Source organism: Colletotrichum siamense (assembly GCF_013390195.1).
Source record: "Colletotrichum siamense strain Cg363 chromosome Unknown KSG_Cg363_contig02, whole genome shotgun sequence".
Lineage (NCBI taxonomy): Eukaryota > Fungi > Ascomycota > Sordariomycetes > Glomerellales > Glomerellaceae > Colletotrichum > Colletotrichum siamense.
This window is the reverse complement of record NW_023501015.1, coordinates 3180876-3201153: the sequence shown is the minus strand read 5'-3', so window position 1 is coordinate 3201153 and position 20278 is coordinate 3180876. Positions and strand designations below refer to the sequence as shown.

At 52.3% G+C, this 20278-nt stretch overlaps 4 protein-coding genes across 4 annotated transcripts; 3 read left to right on the top strand and 1 right to left on the bottom strand.

Moving 5' to 3' along the window:
- Positions 1–1466: 1466 nt before the first annotated feature.
- RAV1 (Regulator of V-ATPase in vacuolar membrane protein 1) lies at positions 1467–10134 on the top strand (the record flags this gene model as incomplete). Its single annotated transcript, XM_036634657.1, has 10 exons — positions 1467–1563; positions 1655–3312; positions 5863–6051; positions 6152–7792; positions 7919–8425; positions 8486–8929; positions 8985–9231; positions 9293–9543; positions 9622–9850; positions 9905–10134. The coding sequence occupies 10 exons, from the start codon at positions 1467–1469 to the stop codon at positions 10132–10134; spliced, it is 5493 nt and encodes a 1830-aa protein (XP_036499343.1).
- Positions 10135–10913: 779 nt separating this feature from the next.
- On the top strand, positions 10914–13627 carry CGCS363_v002807 (putative oligopeptide transporter; the record flags this gene model as incomplete). The annotated part of the gene is made up of 8 exons (XM_036634656.1): positions 10914–11276; positions 11388–11509; positions 11576–12740; positions 12796–12804; positions 12870–13015; positions 13094–13308; positions 13375–13487; positions 13553–13627. The coding sequence occupies 8 exons, from the start codon at positions 10914–10916 to the stop codon at positions 13625–13627; spliced, it is 2208 nt and encodes a 735-aa protein (XP_036499340.1).
- Positions 13628–14352: 725 nt separating this feature from the next.
- On the top strand, positions 14353–16197 carry rmt3-1 (Ribosomal protein arginine N-methyltransferase rmt3; the record flags this gene model as incomplete). Its single annotated transcript, XM_036634655.1, has 4 exons — positions 14353–14602; positions 14685–15059; positions 15141–15257; positions 15317–16197. 4 exons carry the CDS (start codon positions 14353–14355, stop codon positions 16195–16197), a joined length of 1623 nt encoding a protein of 540 aa, XP_036499384.1.
- Positions 16198–16584: 387 nt separating this feature from the next.
- USO1 (Intracellular protein transport protein USO1) lies at positions 16585–19947 on the bottom strand (the record flags this gene model as incomplete). Its single annotated transcript, XM_036634654.1, has 7 exons — positions 16585–16731; positions 16794–16904; positions 16963–17112; positions 17165–17615; positions 17670–17692; positions 17810–18904; positions 18967–19947. The coding sequence occupies 7 exons, from the start codon at positions 19945–19947 to the stop codon at positions 16585–16587; spliced, it is 2958 nt and encodes a 985-aa protein (XP_036499383.1).
- Between the last annotated feature and the right edge of the window lie 331 nt (positions 19948–20278).

The window sequence follows — 20278 nt, the reverse complement described above, 5'->3', positions numbered from 1 at the left end:
ACAAGCGCCTTGGCCTTATAAGACCAGAATAGAAAGGTGCAACGTCAAATTGAGACTTTTACAGAATATTACATTCGTAAGGGTAGTGTCGATGACTATCTAGCCGTACGAGCCGCAGCCTGCAACTCGGCATGTGTTAGTGATGTGATTTGAGCCGCCGTAACTAGCTGTGGGTTGGTAGCGATGTACAATATAACAGTCTTTCAATCTGAGGAATTCCTTGACACACTTGTCCTTATGCACGGAATTGTAGTCGGCGACAATGCATTTGCCGTACAGCGTGGTCTGCTCACGTCAGCATCAAGGCTTTATTTAGGGATGAGGTAAGTAGAGATGTGGGTTGTCGAACCGACCTCGACAGAGCATTGCGATACGGCAGAAGCAAACTTCTGGATGGGCCGCGGACGAGTCATAGTGATAGTGCCTTGGCGCGACGTGGATTCGCAGAAGGAATGTTCAATTTCCAGGCGCAGGTGCGGTGTGCAAAATGGAGGAAAGAAAAGGCTGCGAAAAGCTTTGGAAGAGGAACTTCACTAATAGTCAACCTCAACAACTGATTACGAGCATAGGTACCTTGGGCAGTCTTTGATTAGCTAAGGCAGCGAGGGAAGCCAACAAAATGGCCAATTAGGTTTGCAGCCCGGTCGATGCTACACCATCTACCTTACCTTGTACCTACACTATGGTCTACATGTACCTTACCTACTTGAGGTAAGTGGAGTGCTAGGTTCCCAGGCACCTACACTCCGACAGGGCCCCACAGCACGGACCCAGACCTAGGTGCCTACGTAGGTTAGGTGGTATTGTGAACCATGGAACCGTTGGTGTCTAAGGCACACCATAAGACTGCGGTTGCTGGGTGTGGTCCTCGAAATAAACACACAAGAAGCGGAGGAAAGACGGGGTTGGGCAGTTCAACCTCTTTCCTGATCTTCTTTTCCCTCTGTCCTCCCAGAGTCCCTCCTAGACGTTGTTCACTTTAGGACAGCGCGTCGCTTATAGTGTCCAGGGATACCTTGCGTTTTGTCCGAGCTTCGCTAGTGCCGCCTTTACCGCCGACGCGCGCGATAGACAAAGCTGTCAGTCAGGCTTTACCATTGTACCTGGCCATTGTATTTGCAACTTTTCGCGACGCGCTGCGTTCGCCGCTGTACATTATCCTTCTTCGCCCACGGAAGTCGGTCGAGCTCTTTCGACACTCCTCATTTCTTCCTCCGTGGATATCGCTGCGGCCAAATGTATTCGGCGTTCATTGCACGCGATCCTTCGCCTTTTGCCCATGAAATTTGACGATAACCCCGGTTTTCGACAGCCCGCAACGATTGCGATCGCGACCGAAATCGTACCCATCAACACCAAGCACACCCGCACGATCACAAGCAACAACTCCTCCTGTTCTCCTACCGCTGCCGCTACTGTCGCCACTCCTGTCATCTTATTATGCTACCGGAACGGCATCAACTCACATGCCGTCATTGCCGCATCGCCCAGCGCTGGCTCCCCGTGACGGCATATCCAGCTTTGCGTCAATTCAAAGTTCCGACTCTTACTACAGTAACGAAGGTGAGGAAATCCGGGACTTCCTTCCACATTTCACAGCCTCTATAGACGAAATGAGAGCCATCGAATGGCTTTGCGACTGACGCAAAATCAGAAATTGCCATCCTCCACGATGTCGTCACGGCTGCCCAGGATAATCTCGATCTCCTCCCCGAGGGTGAGAGGTTGGCGACGAACGCTCTGTTTCAGGCATACGACGCCGTTCTCCCAAAATATGGTATCGACCCCGAGGAGGACCACCACATCTCGCGCTTGGTCTTCCGAGTCGGCGGCGAGCGCGGCGACGGTTCACTTTTGGATAAACTTCGCAATGTTTTGGCGAGGATGAGTATTGAGCTGGAGTTCGACAGTCGCAGCGAAGGTTCGAGACCGCTTTCAGACCCAGGCGATGAACGAGACCATGAATTCCCGTTGCAACCGTCACCTCCTCACTCCAATAGCGAACATAACTTTGCTACCACGGACGATAGCTCTTCGGAGCATATACAGCCACCACAGCAGGGGCGCTTCAGGCCGATCACTGCCCCAGACGAGGCAATCCGTAATGGCGACTGTGCAAACCTCCAAAGGCTGATGCCCATACTTCCAAGGCCAAATCACCTGGCTCCTGATCTCTCCGAACGCTTAAAGCACTCATCCCAAAGTCACTCGCCATCCACAGCTGCGGGTACGGAGCCGAGTCACCAGAGCCCACGGTCAGTGACTGGCTCCAATGAGCACCGTGGAGCTAGCGACACCACTATTCAACCCGTTGAGACTGTTGCCCACGATGCGGGAAAGAACGTCAGCATCGCTGCTTCCCGTCCTGTCCGACCCAAGTCTGTTAGGACAGTCAACTGGCTTCTGCCAGAGGACGTTGGAGCCAGGCCTATTGTTGATGGGCACGAAACTTTACGGGCGGAGCAAAACATCCATTACGAGCCATTTCAAGCGCAAAGCGAACAGCGTCCACTAAGAAAAGACCAGCCACAATTCTCTCCTGGCCAAACCATGTCTCATGGCCAGTACCATCAACACGAGCAGCCCCAGCAATACTTGCCCCAGCAGGGCAATCTACACCAGCAACAATATGCAGCCCAGAACGACATACATAACCTCCAACATCAACAGTACCAACATTACACTCTACCCCAGCAATCCAATGCGCCTCAAAACCCGCAGCAGCAGCAGCAACAACAACAACAACAACAACAACAACAACAACAACAACAACAACAACAAGAGCAGCAGCAGCAACCGCACCGGCGACAGCTGGTGTACGTTGACGAAACCCCCAGAAATGAGGTCAGCGGTCGTCAGCCAGATCTTTCGACAGTCGTCCAGCACGAGACCAGCAAGCGGCCCAGCATTGACACAAAGGCTCTTGGGCAGGAGTCGTCTAATATCGAACGACATAAAATACTGCAACAGCAGCAGCAGGAAGTAGCGCCAGTTCCACAAAAGGAACCTTCTGGTGACAACGTCCTATTTACTAGGCAAGCCACACCTCCCGACGAGGGGTTGGAAGATGACCTAGCGATGGAAGCACGATACGCCTGGCTGGGAAAACGAGCGACTCGAGCGGCTCGTTACCTGCAGATTCTCAGAGGAATATCACATTGGGAGACCTACGCAACCGAGAAGCGTGAAAGAACCGCCGTAGCCAGACGGCATATTTTGCGCATGCGCCACTTTGACCCCTGGGAGTTGGTGACAGCAGACGCCAAGCTCAAGGGGCGTCGTATCTTTACTTCCCGCTTGCTGACTCTTTGGGTGAGGTGGGCTGACGACGGTGTTGTCATGGAGCAGCGGGCTGTAACAATATCTGCACGCCGCATAGCTGGAAGAGTTCTGGCCACCTGGTCTGGTTCATGTTCAACGGTCACGAGGTTGTCGGTTCGGCCCCAGTTACAGGCTCTCTGTCTCCAGCAATGGAGATTGTCCTGCTCAGCCTTGCGCATGATTTATGCACACACAGAAGAACACAGGACCAGGATTCGGTGGTCTCTTGCCTTCAATTCCTGGCACCAACAGATGCGATGTCACCAAGACGGCGTAGCAACTCATCGGCGCCTCAGTGTCGTCCGGAACTCCTTAGACCATTGGCAACTAGAGACAAGGGTCGAGATCTTTCGTGCAAAGATGGGGTTCAATCTGGTACGCGATACCATATGCAGATGGCACAACGCATGTCGACCACCGCCACACCGAGTTGCACCTGGGTATAGCGGCCACAGAAGGAATAACAAGGACCAAACCGATCCTAAGCTGCCACAGACACCCTATGGCATGCGTTCCCCTCTGGCCATTTCTCATAGATTGCTCAAGACAAAGGTTTTAGACATCTGGCACTGGCAAGCATTGGACATGGCTCGGTTTAGTAAGAAATCGCGAACCTCTGCTAAACATCAAGCGGCACGACACGTGGTCGATACCTGGCAAGCCGGCATTGTGCATAGCTCAAATCTCTGTACATGGACCCAGCGTGGTTATTTTTTCGCCAGCGTCAACGCAGTGGTGAAAACCTGGCGCTCTAAGGGGGCCTGGAGATCTCAAACGCGAAGGTCTTACGCACGATGCAGGCAACATGTTAAGGCCACCTCAACGAAGGAAAATCTAAGTCGCTGGAAGTCATTGGCTCGAGTGTATCGCAACCTTGGCTGGGAAGCGACTAAGCACCACAACATGGAAAAGCGGGATCGTGTTGTTGGTTTCTTGGACGTTTGGTACAAGGACAGCAGCCGCGATCGGGGTGCTTCCAGGCTCCTTACAGCCGCATGGCTCGGCGAGTGGCATATCATTTCGCAAGACCTTGCAAGCGTGCACGGTCGCTCGAAGGAAGTCTGGCAGGAGACCTTAAAAATGCGATACTGGGGTCAGTGGCAGTCTACAGTACTTCAACTAAAGAGCAGGGAATATGTTGCCACAGATGTCAGAGAAAGGAATAAGAAGCAGCTCGTTCGTCGTCTTCTTCACCATTGGAAAGGAGATGGAGACATGACCAGGTCACAACATTTCAGCGCGATGAGAGCAAGCCTTGGGAGCTCACGGAAGGGCACTGGGCTCGGCATGAGTCGCCAGTCTTTCCAGCTATCAAGGGCAGTACACGAGCGGCCGGGGACAGGGCTGTTCAGAGCCTCAAAACGCCAAGAAATGGGCCCTACGGTTGAAGAGGAGGAGGATCAAGATGTGGGAGGTTCAGGAGCGGACGCGGATGGAGTGGTTGTGAGCACACCAACACGTTGGACAGGGATGGCATCCTCGGTGCAGTTACCATCCATGACACCATTTGCTCCTTTGCCAACGCCGTTCGAACGTGAGCTTCGAGAGCGGTACAACAGGAGTGTGCCACCAGCCCAGGCTGGTCAGTTGAGCAGGCTCTCTTTCGCACAGGCCCAGAGGCTTTCCACAGCCGACATGAGTATGCGACGGGTAAATGGCGGCCGGCCTGGGGCGCTGGGTCAAGTAGATTAAAGAGGCTTGAAACTCAGGCTACATAATGTGGCTTCTGGTGGATATTGGCGTCGTGTGTTGTCTTGGAAAAATGTTTATTAGTATACCCGACTGATTTGAGTAAAGACGTACGATCTGGGCCAACGTGCATTGTACCACCTGGGACGTGCAAATATCGACATTGCTTGTCACGGAAGGCCGCCAAAAAAGAGTAATGATAGAAGGGGAAAAAGGAGACAAGTTGACACGCATATTTTCCGACTCTGGAAAATCCGCGACAAAAGCACTTGCCCCTCGTTGACAGGCATTGGCCAACCGTGGCTCAGATGGCCATTCTGCAAGCTGGCGTCATTCTCCAACGTTATCTTATCGCTGTAAGCTTCCCCGAGACCCGTCACCAGATATAGCTACGTACCTTGCCTCTCCCTGCCTTGCCTTCTCTCACTTTGCCTTACCTTGGTGCCGACCTATTCGAGGTCGTACCCCTCTAAAGATCGCTATCTCATTTGTTCCCGACAGGGCTCCTAAAAAACTGTCCTGTCCTTCTTTGCATGAACCTTACGCGTCTCAGAACCCATTCAAAACGCGCCGTATCCAGTGTCTTTCATCTACGACCTCTGCCATCGCCCGCCCCAACATTTCTCTGCGCCTTGCCGACCAAGTTTCCGTCGGCGACGGGCAACGACCGCGATCTGCTTACCCGAGCAATGCTGCTGCGAGTCTCGGGCTAGTAGGATGAGAGCAGTCCTCCCAGGCAGGCCCAAATCTGGGCTCTACGCGCTTGCGACGGGCTTCTGGGACTCGAGGCACTTCAACGTGAGCCATTGGCGCCCTCGCTTACTCTTATTTCGCTGATATGCGTCCCTGTAGGTCTATATCACGGGCAGCGCGTTCACCATCCTGTGCGATCCAGGCACCATTGTCCAAACCGTCTACGACGAAGACCCAGCTCATCTGCAAGCCGTTGCATTTGACGAGTGGTCTGGAAAGATCGCAACTTGCACCAACTCCGTCATCAGAGTGTACAAGCCATTTGGACAGTCAGAGGACGCTTTAAAGGTAGTTCTCCGATCCAGCCCTGGACTAGCTTGCTCTGGCCCTGCAGACTATGCTCTGTAGTTTGAAGCGGCCCATCGCTAATCCTATGTGTCTGCGATAGTGGGGACTCCAGTCTTCGTTCCTTATACCCGACCTTCGAGATGCTATCGACAATACCATTTTGAGCTGGGGCACATCCGAAGAGCTCCTCGTAGCTCATTCTGTCCTTTGCATGTATTCGACGGCCGACGAGCCAAACAGCATATGGACGAAAACCCTTCCGAGCCCCTCCAAGCTTGCAGAAATATCCTACGATTCGGCGTACATCGCATCGGTTGGCTTTCACGACCGCCTCGTCAAGGTGTGGCGCCGTCTTACGTACGGCGCTGAAGATGTGCGCTTCGACTTGGCCTACCTGCGACACCCAGATATTGTGACAAGTATCCGATGGCGAAAACCTTATCATATCGAACAAACTGTCCAAAACGTGCTTTATACTGCATGTGTCGACAACAAGATTCGCATTTGGACGGGGTCCGACCCCCATGCCCCCCAGCAACTGAATCTGTGGGGGACCATTGATCTGGCTTCGGCATTCCGGGAGCAGAGTCTCAGGACCGTGAGCCCCCCTTCAGCATTTCTGGCCTTCATCATCGACGGCAGGGACGTATCCGCTGCTACGGAGCTAGCTGTACAACGCCGCCCGATTCAGAACGGAGAACAAGATAACGCTCTTGAGCACCTGATTTCCCTTGCAAACAAGAGCCCTGAACTATGTGTCGCCTTCAACGGTGCTGGGGAAACGGCTGTCTTTGTGTTAGAAGACGTAGGGTCTAAATCCAGCAAGTCCACGGCCGCGAACTTGTCTCGATTCAAGCCGCAAGACCTCGAATTTATGTGCAGCCAGCACGTTGTGGTGCAAAGCTATTGTGACCGGCGGACTGGGCGACTACATATCTTGTTTCACGACTTTGAGGGCCAAATACATCTTTACGAATCTGACTTGGTGGACTTACTCAGCCCGGCCGCCGACCAAAATTGCCTTTCTCGGCAATGTATGTGGTCTGGACACTCGGCTCCTATCAAGAAGATGGTCCGAAATTTTAGCGGGCGAGCAGTGGTTTCCAGGACAGCGGAAGGCGAAAGCATCGTCTGGACTCATAATGGCAACACCAAATCAGGATTATCGCGGCAGAGTGTCATTCCAGGTAGTGGACATATTCACCGTATATGTGTTCTCCGGAAAGGCCGCTTTGTCATTTTTCTGGAGCATAACACCATATATCTCTGGGATTGCCGATTGCCAAAGGCTATGTTGTTGGAACGTCAGTCCTATGAGATTGCTGGCAAGCCTCTGTGTTTGGTGATACTGCCTAGGCAGCCGCACGAGGAGTACGCAGTAGCCCATATTGCAACTGTCACCTCGGAACAGCAGGGTCTCGTTTGGAAGGTCAATCTCCCGCAGTATTCACGCCGAGGGTCCGAAACTTGTGTCAACGGGCGCGATGAAGGTTCGATACAGGAGTACTGCAGGTTTCAACTTGACAATATCGAAGGTCTTGCCTACGTTTTGCCTGTTGACCCGGCAGGCTCTGCACCTGTTACATCCGGCTTTCTTGACGTCTTTGCTAAGGATATTGCTATTTCGTACACGCATTCTGGGCGGGTTGATTTCTGGACAGCCCGTGTCGACTATACAGGGGACAGGGTTGGATGGCTTTCAACGTGTTCAGCCGAAACGGGACTTTCGGAGCCAGCATTGGTGAGCGGCAGTACACTCAAGAAAGCGGCACTTGTCGATTCAACCAGGTCCCAGCTATCCATTTGGGACATCGGGGCTGCTCGACTTGAATTCACACAAAACTACGGAACTAACAACATAATTCAGGACCTTGACTGGACATCCACTCCAGACTCACAGTCAATACTGGCGGTGGGCTTCCAGTCCAAGGTTGTTCTATTATGTCAGATGCGTTTTGACTATCTCAATAAAGGACCGGCGTGGGCTGCTGTGCGAGAGATCAGCATTCGAGAGCTCACTCCCCATCCCATAGGCGATTCGACCTGGCTTGGTGATGGGCATCTTGTTATCGGTTCTGGCAACCAGATGTTTGTTCACGGAAGAGAGTATGATCTTTCTGGCTCGTTGGTAAAGAGCTTACAGCTTCCCCATAGAAAGAATGGCGTGTGGGATTTGTTTGAAGCTGTTCAACGATTTAATGGTCCACTGCCAATCTTCCACCCACAGTTTCTGAGTCAGAGCATTCTTGCAGGGAAGAGTACAGCGGTGCGAAAAGTGCTCATGTCTTTGCACAAAACACTCAAGTTTCACGTCGCGGATGAACCCATCGACGACTACCTTGGACTCGATCCATCTGAGTTTTACCAGGACGAGGTACCAACCTTCCTTTAACCAAGAGGCATCTCATTGAGCGCTGACTGAAGAAAATGGCAGGCATCAGCAATGCATGCGTCCGGGTCGCAAATTAGTTCTCACTTTGATTACCAGGCAGCTGCGGATGAAGAGGACGAAAATTTCAATGAAGACGTTGCTTATGCAATCAACGAGCGGTTGACCAAGGTCGATATTGAACAACTCTCTGGGCATGAGCAGATCCAATTGGCAGACATTGTCGAGTGTGCCGGGCTCGTTGAGAAACAACGTAGATCTTTAGATGAAAATGGCGCTCGTTTTATGCTCTTCTTCCGCCAACATGCCCTACGAAAGGGGCGGACGAGCGAAATCCAGATGTCCTGGAGAGAGATCAACTGGGCCTACCATTCCACGAGCCAGGACATTCTTGTTGACTTTGTCACGAAACAGTGTCACAGCGGCATTCGCTGGGAAGACGCGAAAGAAAGCGGCATGTTCATGTGGCTCGGTGACCGCAATGCGTTGGTAAGAACACTAATCAGGTGATAAGTGACCACCCCCGAAGCTGATTGGGTTACAGCGAGCGCAGTTTGAAAATGTTGCTCGAAACGAATACACCAAAAGTGACGCGAAAAACCCGGTCGATTGCAGTCTGTATTACTTGGCTCTAAAGAAGAAAACGGTGCTCCAGGGTCTGTGGCGCATGGCATACGGAAATCGTGAACAGGCTACGACTCAGCGCTTCCTCGCGAATAATTTTGATGATCCAGTGTGGCGAACAAAAGCCCTTAAGAACGCTTATGCTCTGCTCAGCAAGCGTCGGTTCGGTGAGTACTTGCTTGTGCACATTTGTAGCCGCTCACGACTTGCTGACGTTTGGCCCAACAGAGTACGCGGCCGCATTTTTCCTCCTGGCGGATCATCTGCAGGACGCCGTAAATGTTTGTCTTAATCAGTTGCGGGATCTCCAGCGCGCAGTTGCCATTGCAAGGGTTTACGAAGGAGATCAGGGACCTGTTTTAAGAAAGCTATTGGAAGAAGAGGTGCTTGCTCTGGCGGCCAGGGAAGGCAATCGTTGGCTCGCCTCTTGGACTTTCTGGATGTTAAATCGCAAAGACATGGCTGTAAGGGCCTTGATTGTGAGTTATTGCTTCCTCCCAACAGCTAGCCCCGGCGTGTCTGATCGATTACTAACCACGTCTGGATCCATGGCACAGTCACCCGTTTATACCTTGATCGAAACACCATGTACCCCTGACATGCAATCGAAGTTGTTCCTCACAGACGACCCGGCTCTAGTGGTTTTGTATGCCCAGCTGCGACAAAAGACGCTGCAGACGCTTCGCGGGGCCTCCAAGGTCACTCCTCGCGTAGAATGGGAGTTTGTGCTACATAGTGCGAAGCTTTACGACCGAATGGGCTGCGACCTACTCGGTCTAGATCTCGGTATGGTTGAATGCAACATTGACATGCGGATACGAGAAACTAACAAAATGGCAGTCCGTAATTGGGAGTTCTTGAAATCCGCCATAAGCACAACGAACGGGTTGGGCGGCGAAATCAATCCGCTGAAGCTATTGCGTCGCCGTAGTTCATTGGTCGTTGCAGATCTCCCAATGTCGACTCTTCATGTGGAGATGAGATCTGGCGTGAGCAGGAGCAAGGATTCAGCGCCGACAGTCTTCCAAGAGCCGGACTCAAGCTCACTGCTTGATAGCTTTGGTTTCTAATTGTCGGCGTACGAACATGGGCCACGTAGTATAAAGGGGGGATCCGCCGGACTCCATGAACCAGGAGGGTGAGGCATTCACATAGCGGAAATCGAGTTGTGGATTCATCGTTTAGCATCTGCAACGCGTGCAATATTAGAAACAGAACGCATGCCGCGTCAGGCTGTCGTTAAAGCAGCCTTGACCAACTCCGATCACTTACTTGGTACAATCATGAAGATTACTAAGCCACACAGTAAGAGCCTGCACGTCACTTTACCGAGTTCCGGGCCGGACTAGCGTGGTGGGCCGGCATAATCTTAATGTAAGGATGGGCCTTCAGCGACTTGCTTCAATTCTGACCAGGCACGGACAAACTTGGGGGTTTGGATCAAAAGATAAGCGATCCATTGCGGATACGAATCCGGATTGCCCATGCCGTTTCGAGGATCTCTCCTGCACGGGCAAGGGCTGCGACCGTACTTTATCTTACTTGATTGACTTCACCATAGAACAGTACGAATTCATTTCTGCCCGCTTTGGACTTCATTACCCCTTCCTCTGGCTCTTCTGTAGTCGCCGTTTGCAAGCAACCTGCCACCACCTCATGCATGATTTCGCCGCTGAGGGAGCGCTTCAGACGTCGGGTTGGTTAGCAAATTGACATCGCCATCATCATACCCTTCAGCCACGTCGACGACACCCTCGTACTGAGCCACTTACGTGGTTTTCATCGGTTCCCATCAGTTCTCCGCACCATAGGCTGTCTCTCTATCGACCAAGGAAACGTGACGGCTACCATGGCTCCAAATCGGGGTTACCACGATGGCCAGCTTGCTGTTGACGCGACACCCGCTGGCGGCAATAGCGGCGGAGACTCTTTCAGGCAAAGTCCGGCCATACAGGGCCGCAGTTTCACGATCCGCGGCGTTGTGGTCGGTTTGCTCGTGGGCCTGGTCATCTGCTTCTCAAATATGTACTTTGGATTGCAGACGGGCTGGGTGAGCACCATGACCATGCCCGCCAGCCTGATGGGGTTTGGCATTTTCAAGGCGCTCGCGCGTCACTTGAAGTTTCCATTTAGCCCTGTCGAGAACGTCCTTGTTCAGACTGTTGCGGGGAGTATGGCCATTATGCCTCTCGGATGTGGCTTCGTCGGTGTTGTATGTCTTCCCGTCATCATAAGCAAAGGAAAGCTTTCGCCATCTTGCAATAGGTCAAGTCATCTATTGCAATGGTTTAACACAAGTAGACACGGCTGAACATGAATGCAGATCCCCGCCATGAACTACCTTCTCACGACCGATGAGCAAGGGCCACTCCATATCAGCTTATGGAAGTTGATCCTATGGTCCCTGGGTCTATGTTACTTCGGTGTCGTTTTCGCCGTTCCTCTGTGAGACAGCCCCAATGATTCCTTCCACCCTCGGGTTGTACTCGCTTTCTTGTTAACACTCGTTAGACGTCGGCAGGTCATCATACGCGAAAGGCTGCGCTTTCCGAGTGGCTTCAGCACAGCCGTCCTCATTGGCGTGCTACACGGACAGACACGTATCTCAAATTCAGGTGGGTCGGAAGACACCGTAGCTGGTGGGTTCGCGAGTCTAGTGCCGGACCCTGACGAGGCGACTGTCATGGACAACAGTCGCACCGCTACAGGCGCAGATGCCGAACATGGCCGCATCGCAGGGTCGGAACCTGATGTCCATCAGGACTGGGCCGGGAACATGAGGTTGCTGCTGATTTGCTTCGGAGTCTCGGGTCTCTATACGCTTTGCTCTTACTTCCTACCCAGCCTGCGCAACATTCCCGTCTTTGGGACCGAAGCCGCCAGCATCTGGCTGTGGACACTGAATCCGAGCCCTGCTTACATAGGGCAAGGAATCATTATGGGACCCGAGACCACCCTGCATATGCTTCTGGGTGCAGCAGTGGGGTGGGGTATTCTCTCACCTCTGGCCAAATACAATGGATGGGCACCTGGCTCGATTGATGACTGGGAGACTGGAAGTAAAGGCTGGATCGTATGGGTCTCGTTGGCTATTATGCTTGCTGATGCCATCGTGAGCCTTGGTCATATTGCCTTTCGGCCACTCTGCCATCGGTTGAGTATTTTGACTGGCAATACGTTTTCGCAACGAGGATTGCACATCTGGCGGAAGCTTGTCCGGTCCCAGGACCAATCTAGGCAAGGTTACTCGGCTTTGAGCACCGAAGAGGAGACAGAAGCAACCAGCACGTCGCGTCTTCTGCCCGACCAAGGACCAAACACGATTGCGCATCGCAGAGCTTCGGTTTTGCCTGACAACTATACGGAGGAAGACGATGCAGATGCACCACCTGAGCAACAGATTAGCAATCGTCTGGTCTCAGTGGGGCTTGTTCTATCTGTTCTTCTTTGCATCATGACGATCCATATTGTCTTTGGCGATCTTGTCCCGCTTTATGCGACCATAGTTGCTGTTCTCATGGCCCTTCTGCTCAGCATTATGGGCGTGAGAGCACTGGGTGAGACGGACTTAAATCCTGTGTCGGGAATCAGTAAATTGGCGCAGTTGTTCTTTGCCCTTATAATACCACAGTCGCATAAGTCTAGTGTATTGATCAACCTTGTGGCGGGTGCAGTGGTAAGTATGCCATCAAGATGAAGTAAAAGCAACGCTAACCATGATGCTCACGCAGTCCGAAGCAGTACGTCGAGTGTGGTTGAAACGCAACTCTAACATCTCTAAGTGTACATCTAACTCGATTTCCAGGGTGCTCTACAAGCCGGGGACCTCATGCAGGACTTAAAGACAGGCCATCTTCTCGGTGCCGCACCTGATGCTCAGTTTTGGGGGCAGGTTATTGGCGCAACGGCTGGTGCTGTCGTGAGCGCTCTTGTCTACCAATTATACGCGGCGTGAGTGTGTCTATATTCCTTGCCCCCCTTTCTACACCGTCTCGGCAGACATGGAAGGCTAATAATTGACTGGTACAGGGTCTATGCAATTCCTGGTGATCTGTTCCAGGTCCCGACGGGCTACGTCTGGATCTTCACCGCCAGACTCGTTACCGGGAAAGGTCTGCCACCGAATGCCAGGGAATGGGCATTTGCCTTTGCCATTATTTTTGCTATCACGACTATGATAAGGACAACGGCGACTGGCAAAGCATGGCGGTCTTTTATACCGGGCGGAATCGCAGTGGCTGTGGGTAAGTTTAACCAGGGGTTGATTGAAAAGAACGTGGAGGCGAAAATGGATTCTGACAGATGCTCAGGAATGTACAACGTTCCATCCTTCACGTTGGCACGGACGGTCGGCGGCTTGCTCAGCTGGTATTGGATCTCGCGGCGAGGGCAGTCCAGCACACCATTGATTGTGCTTGCGTCGGTGCGTATTAGTCGTGGGCAGTGTGGTGGTTTTGATTCTCGGCTGACGCTATGTGCTTATTGCAGGGCTTCATTCTAGGAGAGGGCTTCCTGAGCATTGTCAATCTTGTGCTGCAGAGCCTTAGTGTACCGCATTACTAGGTGGGTAGGTCTTCGGTGTGGTTCGGGTCAAGTGGAGGAGACGACAGTAAGGTAGAGGCGGATATGAGGCGGGGGGGGGGGGGGGGGGGGGGGGGGGTGGAAGAAGAGGCAAGGGCAGGTGCGTTAGGTTTAAATGGCACTCCCGTTCCAGGCTGAAACAGAAGGAAGCCTACATAAAGTTGGGAAGGCAATTTATTGGGATGTGTTGTTTATCGTGTACCTAACTAATAATTACTTGGGCAGGGTACCTAGTTGAAGTTGTTAGGGTCGCCCTGTCACGACTCACCTACCTTCGTATCTCATGTGCCTGGCTGGCTTGGAATTTTGCAAGCTTGCGCCCGAAGAACAACCGGCGTTAAACTGGACTGAACGGGATGGGACCGGAACGGGACAACCAAACGGCAGCCGATGGCTGGATAGGTAGGTCCAGTTTGACGGGACCAGCGCACAAAAAGTGACTCCAACTTCTACGCATGGTAGGCACGGTGGCACGTTGGCTGCAGCTTCCCTGTTACCGCATTGGCATCCGTAGGCAGGCCCATCCAAGCCTGCCCCAATGAGGCCCACACATTCGGCGTGGACGACGGAAAATATTCACCAGTCACTCTCAACTCAGTCAGTGTTCACTTTGCAACGATCATCGACCGACGACAAAATTTGACAACCAGGACTGAAGACGTATATTTAAAACACACCCAAGCAAACTACCCTGCTTGGCTTTCACCATGGCGAATAACAAGCTCGACAAGAAGGATCTTCCCGAGTCGGACATTTCATCGGATGAGTCTGACTGGGAAGATGCCGAGCCTGAGGAGGAAGAGACCGTGGACTTCATCTCTTTGCTGGACGACTCCGTTTTTCCCAGTCTCGATTCCATGTTGCAGCATTGCCGCGAAAAGCACAACTTCGATTTCCTTGAAGTCCGTCACCGGCTCGGCCTCGACTTCCTCGGCACCGTAAGGCTCGTCAACTTCGGTGAGTTTCTAGACAACTACGTTCACAGCGCTCACCCCGTGGACATCGGTGGCGTCCTCCTAAACTGACATCGCCACCGCAGTCCGCCAAAGCACTCACGATGGTGCTCGTCTGCCCGAAATTATTTCTGCCGAGCACATCTCTGATGATCGCTTCTTCAAGCCCGTCATCGAGGATGACGCTCTGATCATGGCACTAACTGAGCTAGACCTTGGCTCTAATTCTCAAAGTGTTCTTCAAGAGGAATTGCAGTCGAAGTCAAGCCGAGAAGCTCAACTTGAGGACGATCTGGAGAAAGTCAAGGCACAGTTCGCCAGCTACCGCTTGGCCGTCGAACAAACGTTGGATCAGCGTTGGGGAGAAGATGTTCCAAACAGGAGCCGTCGGAACCGTTCGGTCGACAAGGAGGCCCGCAAGGACGAGTCCCAGTACTACTGGGAATCATATGCTAGCAATGGTAAGTTCGTGGACATCGAAAGCCTCACAGAATTTCGTCCTGCGAGGTATGCTTTCAACCAGTTCATTAACACCAAGATAGATATTCATGAAACCATGCTCAAGGATACCATTCGGACAGATGCATATCGCGATTTTGTCTACGACAACAAGCATCTATTTGCGGGAAAGACTGTGCTCGATATTGGTTGCGGAACCGGTAAGCTGTGGACCTAGGTGGCTCTTTGCTCTCAAAATCTAATGCCCAACCAACAACAGGTATTTTAAGCATGTTTTGCGCCAAAGCTGGTGCAGCCAAGGTCTTTGCGGTTGATAAATCGGACATCATTGACAAGGCCCGAGAGAATGTGTTCCACAACGGACTCACTGATCAAATCACTTGCATACGGGGAAGGATCGAGGAAATCGACCTTCCGGTGGATCAGGTGGACATCATCATCAGTGAATGGATGGGATACTGTCTCCTTTATGAAGCCATGCTGCCTAGCGTTCTCTGGGCCAGAGACCGTTACCTCAAGCCTGACGGTCTGCTTGTCCCTAGCGTCTCGACCATCTGGGCTGCTCCCGTGTCGGACCCCGAGTATGTCACAGACTTCATCACCTTCTGGGACGACGTCTACGGCTTTGACATGAAGTCTATGAAGACTGGCATCTACGACGAGGCGCGCATCGAAGTCATGCCCGAAAGCTGTGTTTGCGGCTCTGCAACGCAGATCGCGTTCCAGGATTTGCACAGCATCAAAACCGAGGAGCTCGATTTTGAGGCCCCGTGGAAGTCCACCTTGTCGAGGGACATTCCTTCACTCGACGGGTTCTTGGTTTGGTTTGATATCTTCTTTACTACTTCTCGGAAGGACACTGTTCCGGCGAGCCTGCATGTCAAGCCTGGCGAGTCCAGTGGAACCCGCCCCGGCGAGATCGCGTTTACCACTGGCCCCTTTGGCCCCGCCACCCACTGGAAGCAGGGTTTCCTGATGAGCAAATCTCTGGAAGACAACATCGAAGTTAAAGCCGGGACTGATGTCTCGGGCCGCATCGTCTTCAAGGCACCCGAAAACAACCCACGCGCCCTAACCATCGGCAACACATGGACTGTGTCTGGCCAAGGAGAGAAAAAGCAACTGTGGAAGTTGCGGTAGAGGTGTTTCTCGGTTCCGGGGTAATTTCGATTTGGCAGGTTGTAGGACATTGAGACCAAGAGGTACCGTGGGCGGCGTTGGGTTTCACAAGAAGGATTTTGCTGGAATACTAAATGACGTCAAGGCGTATACCCAGCGGCGTTCACACGCCTACCAAAAAGTGGACGTTGGGTATGCGCGTATCTCGGTGTTGAATCACAGTGGAGTAGCAGTGGACTTATTCATGCCAACTAGACTAGGTAGACACGCACAGGCGAACAACACCGGTCTCACCTTCTGTGACGGACAACTATATAGATTCGAATATGATACCGAACATTGCCCCAAGACGGTGGAAATCTGCTCATGCCTTAGTAATGGCGGCGCTTTCGACGATACAGCGTGTAACTATGTCTTGGTGCCGTTCGCGTCTTCGCTTTTGGCGTCGTCCTCGTCATCTTCCTCTTCATCATCTTCATCTTCATCATCTTCATCACTATCCTCTTGCTCTTCTTCTCCGTCGGAGACAGCCTCGCCGAGTGCTTTGAGTTGAGCCTGATAAAATACGAAACAAGAATCATTAGCAAGTGGCCTAGTTCAGTAACCGGAGAACAAACCTTGTACTTGGCAACTTTGTCTTCCAAATCGCCAAACACCATGAGCAGGTCGTCAAGCTCGTTTTGTGTTGCCTGCTTGTCTTCCTCGGCCTTTCGAACAGCCGCCTCTCTCTGGAGCAGTCTCCATCAGCAAATGTGTCTAGACGCGCATTCCATGAATAGAACCAACCTGGATGGCCTTCTCCCGAGTCTCCCTGAGCTCACTCTCTAGCTGCTTTCCGCGGCTTTCGGCTTTTTTGATGAGGTCCTCTTGCTCTTGTAGTTTCCTAGTGGAATCATCGCGGAATGCCTGCATCTCTTGCGTTTTGGTCTTCTTGGCCTGACATAGGTAAGTCGTAGTCGGGACAGCGGACTAGCATTAAGAGTCTTACCTTCATAAGGTCAACCTCTAGCCGACTGATAGTGGCCTTGAGGTCAGCCATATCGGCCTCAGCTCGGTGCCGAACGCGTTCGGCATCATTTTCCGCCGTCTTCCTTGCATGTTCTAATTCTTTGCGATGCTCTTCACTTTGAGCAGCCACCTGAGCCTTAACTTCCTTCTGTATCCGATCTATCTCCTCTTTGTGTCTTTGATCAATCGCCTTGCGCTCTTCATCGAGAGTTGCGATCCGGCGGTCCGTCTTAACTTGGATCTCTGCCATCTGTTTCTTGTGCTCCCTTTCTAGAGCAGAGACACGGGCTTCTGCCTGGTTTTGAACATCCGCTAATTGCCTTTTGTGTTCCTTTTCCAGTGCTGCGACTTGAGATTCAATCTGCCGCCGGGCCTGGTCCATCTGCTTTTGGTGTTCTTCTTGCAAGGCCGTGATTTTGTCCTGCAGAGTCCTAGACTTGGGTATCAGTGCCTTCCTCTGCCATCGATTACGGGATAGAGCTTACCGAAGCTCTGCATCATGCTGCCGCTGTAATCCTTCATTCAGTTGCTTCATTCTTGCCAGCTCCAAAGCAGAGCTTTCTCGAGTTCGCCGATGGTCTGCCTGTTCTTGGCCAATCTGCCGGCTGACAGTTTCGATGCTTACCTGTGCTTCCTGCAATGCCTGGTCCTTCTCAGCCAACTGGCTTCGAAGGGAATCAACAAGTTCGCGCGAAACACCCTTCTGCACGCCATTAGAAACAACAGATATCTCCAACCCAGGATCTCGGTCTATGCCACGCAAGATACGGCTGTAATTGTCTTTGAAAAACTCGACAAAAGTAGCATCGAAATAGACATCAGGCAGCTTGCCGGACCCTGAATTGCTCAGCTTCTGCGGGATGACTTCGAAGTCTCTGACTAACGAATTGCTTCTCAGCTTGGACAGCTTGTCGATATACCGTTCGCGTCCCATTCGGGACACCAAGATGGAGTGAAAGTCTGTGCGCGGAATGGGAGAGTCTTTAGTCGAGAACTCGTACAGCACGCCGAGAAGCATGGCGCAGAGCCCTTGAACGATTTCGCCTGAAGGATACGGATGGTTGATTGCTTGAATGATGCTTTGGGTGTTGCTTCCTTCTCCAAGAAAGTCATTGACGGCGTCCAAGTCTTCAAAGAGCCAACCAAGCAACAACATTAGATATCCAACCACCACGCGACTGTCTCCCTCTCGATTCAGACCAGATATCAGGTGTGCGGCGACGATTTGAATGCTTGTGACGACTTCCTCGCCACTTTCTGCGTCGCCCTCTGTAACGGCCATAGCTAGGCTCTTAGCTTCCGGGTTGTCAAAGACAAGGTGGAACATAATGGTTGCAGCAAACCAGCTGCGGTAGGGGTTAGTGATATCGGCGTTTGGAGACGGCCGCAAAAGTACTGTGAGTACGTTGGCTGTCTCATCCGCGCCTGTTTTGTGACCTTCTATAGCCCTTCTGAGAAAATGCAGACGGATGTCTGCATGACTGTAGAAGTAAGCCTTGAGGCAGTCGGACGCCGCCAAGCGCAAGTCGAATGCCTCGGTATCTTCGACACCGAGTGCCAAATCCAGAAGACCGTCTATCACGTAAACCTGGAAGGCGCTGTTTGGTTGGCTAACTTCGACTGGGGTATGTGTATCGAGAGGTGAAGGAACTTGGAGCTGAGCGAAGCCTTCTTGTAGACTGGCGTTGCCTTTGATGATATCGGCGCAGGTTTCGAGAGCCTGCAGGCACAAGATATTTAACACGACGGCATCAATGACGTAGCTGACGGGAAACGACCAACCTCTGCTTTGATTGGAAGCTGGGCTACGCGGCTAAACGCCAGTTGGAGAGCATGATAAAGCAGGCCGTGCTGCCAGAAAGCAAGCTGATTCTGCGCTGTTCCCACAGCCCCAGGGACTAGGAATAGGCGCACCACAGCTAAAAGGGCATATATATTCCGATTGCGTTGGGTTTGTGCCCATGCGGCAATCTCGGCCTCCTCCCGCTGGGCCTTTCCCGCACCCTCCAGCAAAACGGCTAACCGGCGAATTCCACCAGACTCGCGGAACAGAGACTGGTTGGATGGGTTTCTCCTGAGCAGGTTGGCAACGAGAATCAGACAGTCCTCCACAACACGGTCACCTTCGGACAAGGAGCCTTCGGATATGATAATGTTGAATACGCGGTCAAATGCGTTCTCGAAGGCGACAAGTTTTTGGATGTCAGTCGATGAAGGGGTCAAATAGGTGAGAAGGGTGATAGCTTCGTTCCTGACGGCTTCGCGGGAGTCGTCCAATACAGCCACCAGACGAGATATGCCTAATGGAGCCGTGAAGACGCACTCCTCAGTCCGCTCTGTCCGGGCAGACAGGATAGCAGCTAGGAGTTGCAAGGAGTAGAGTCGGGAGTAAAAATCGCTTGAGTCTAGGAAGTCGAGTAGCAGGGTAACGTTCTCCTGACGCATGGTGAATTCGTCAGCGAGCCAAAGCGCAATTTCCTCCGAGGCCTCTGGGCTGTCTTCGTTGGGGCTGAAAAGCATTAGCAAGGTCTCGAGGACCACCTTGACGGTATCAACATCTTCGGCATCCTTGCTCAAGCTGCCTATGAGACTGCGCAGAGCTCCGGAGGCAACAGAAGCGGGGAAGTCTTTGGCAAAGCTGCGCAGGCCAAGTATAGCAGCGCGACGATCTTCGAGCAAGGTTGCGGAGCTGAGACGGCCACTCAAGACGGTGATGGTCTCGCCGACCGACTGCTTTGCCGGTGCAGTGGAGATGGAAAACATGCTGTCCCTTCAAACTCCAGCCATTGAAGGTTTGCAGCGAGCCCACTGACGACAGGGAAATTGTGCAGAAGATGGCAATAGCAATGGAAGTGGCAATGAGAAGCCAAGTTGGAGTAATCTCAAGTCATAAAAACATCCTCAGTTGGGAAGCTTGAAGCTGCCGTATCTGTCACCCGGATCAATTGAGTGACTAAAACGCAAGGTGTACTTTCGCTTCGAACCAGGGTTACCATCGTTTGTGCAGGTATCGAGGCTTCTTTGCATTTAGAGCGAATATTTCACAGTAGCGAGTACATGGCCTTCACTTGTGCCACCTTGAGGCACCTACCTT